The 1610-nt window shown below is 44.1% G+C and overlaps 1 protein-coding gene across 1 annotated transcript; it reads left to right on the plus strand.

Moving 5' to 3' along the window:
* Positions 1–316: 316 nt before the first annotated feature.
* LOC311047082 (uncharacterized protein) lies at positions 317–1127 on the plus strand (the record flags this gene model as incomplete). Its single annotated transcript, XM_084059667.1, has 3 exons — positions 317–360; positions 458–568; positions 776–1127. 3 exons carry the CDS (start codon positions 317–319, stop codon positions 1125–1127), a joined length of 507 nt encoding a protein of 168 aa, XP_083915793.1.
* Positions 1128–1610: the final 483 nt, after the last annotated feature.

A 1610-nucleotide genomic window follows, 5' to 3' on the forward strand; every position in this document is an offset into this window, starting at 1 on the left:
ATGTGAATTAAAATGTTGTGACTTTTGTTGTTTTTAAGGCAGCATTATTTCCCAGGCAGAAGTGAAGACAACACGGTCTCAGCGTCAGAAATCATGAGCCTGGAAGACAGGTACAAATCATTGTGATATGTTTGCCATGTACTTGCTAGCTGCTACAGTATATGAAATCTCTGTTTACATTACTATTCACATTGTTTGGTATTGATATATTTTATATATTATGCACGGCTCTTTACACTATAGAGTGGCATAATGTGACATTGTTACATTTCTGTTTAGCCTACATGACTTGAGTGTCCAGGAGAATCAACCAACCATGGACATGGATATTGAGGAGATCAATGATCTGAGGAACTGCGTGTAAGTTACGGTAACCCTATGTTGAATGTGGTTAATATTGACTGATGGCATTCAGTTATTGTGTTCAGATGTTTATTACAAATTGGCTATTTGACAGTATGGACTGGGAAGATGATGATGCAGAGTCTGATGAGGATCTCCAGGATTCAGAGGCTTCTCCTGACAGTGACACTTCTGATGAGGACTATGTCCCTGGACTTTGTATTCGGTATGTAATGTAACACTGCCTACTGAAGTACTATATTTAGTAATTTAGCTCACCAATACTATAGACTATACTACTGCACTGTGTCAATGTCTGGCTATTACTACATTTAGCCCACGACCTTGTGCAACCCTGTGGAGGGTCGATACGCTAAATGTACAGATTGAAAATATATATATACATGTTTTTACTTTTTTCATTCACTGACAGGACTGGTGGTAAACTGGAGTCATGTCCCTGCGTCCACGGTTTGCTGGTGATTGGGTCGGATGAAACCGTTCATGACATCCCAGATGATGAAGAGCCACCACCATTACCATCAGTGGACACCATACCACGACACTTCCCAGAACCACTTAGGGTGGAACGTGAGGAAGACCTCATAGGGAAGCGTGCCTCCATACTGTACATGGACAGTCTGCTGGAACTGACAAAATTCCTTGTCCTACCAGTTGACAAATGTCCATATATGTGCAAGGTAACTGGGATGCAGTGCCAGTGCCGTCCACCCTGGGGTAATGTCTGCAACTACGCTAAAATGCCCTCTTGTTCAAGTTCATGAATATGGGGGTGGTTGCAGCAAAGACGTTCTTCAGCATCCAGGGCTCCTGCTGTGTGGCTGGCATTAAGGAGTTCTGGACAGAGAAAAGAGGGGAAGTCATCGAGCGTCCCAAAGACAGGGATGATGTGGTGGTTGTAGGTGAGACAGTGTTGTTTGTTGATGTTTAGGTGGTTTTAGTGGCACGTTGTCTTTACTGTACTGTACATTGACAAGCCGTTCATTCATTAAAAACTGTTAACAACTATCCACAGCTGATGGAAGGATGGACAGTCCTGGCTACTGTGCTCAGTACTGTACGTACACAGTGATGGAGAACGAGTCGAGGGACATTGTTTCCGTCGTGACTGTAGACAAGCGCCGGACGACACGACAGTGATAGGCCGAATTGTCAACAACGACGAGTCTGACTACAGAGATGAGATCAACTCACTGGCGCTCTGGTGCCGGGAGAACAACCTTGCTCTCAACGTCGACAAGACCAAA

The sequence above is a fragment of the Gymnoscopelus microlampas genome, assembly GCF_963454915.1.
Source record: "Gymnoscopelus microlampas genome assembly, chromosome: 6".
Lineage (NCBI taxonomy): Eukaryota > Metazoa > Chordata > Actinopteri > Myctophiformes > Myctophidae > Gymnoscopelus > Gymnoscopelus microlampas.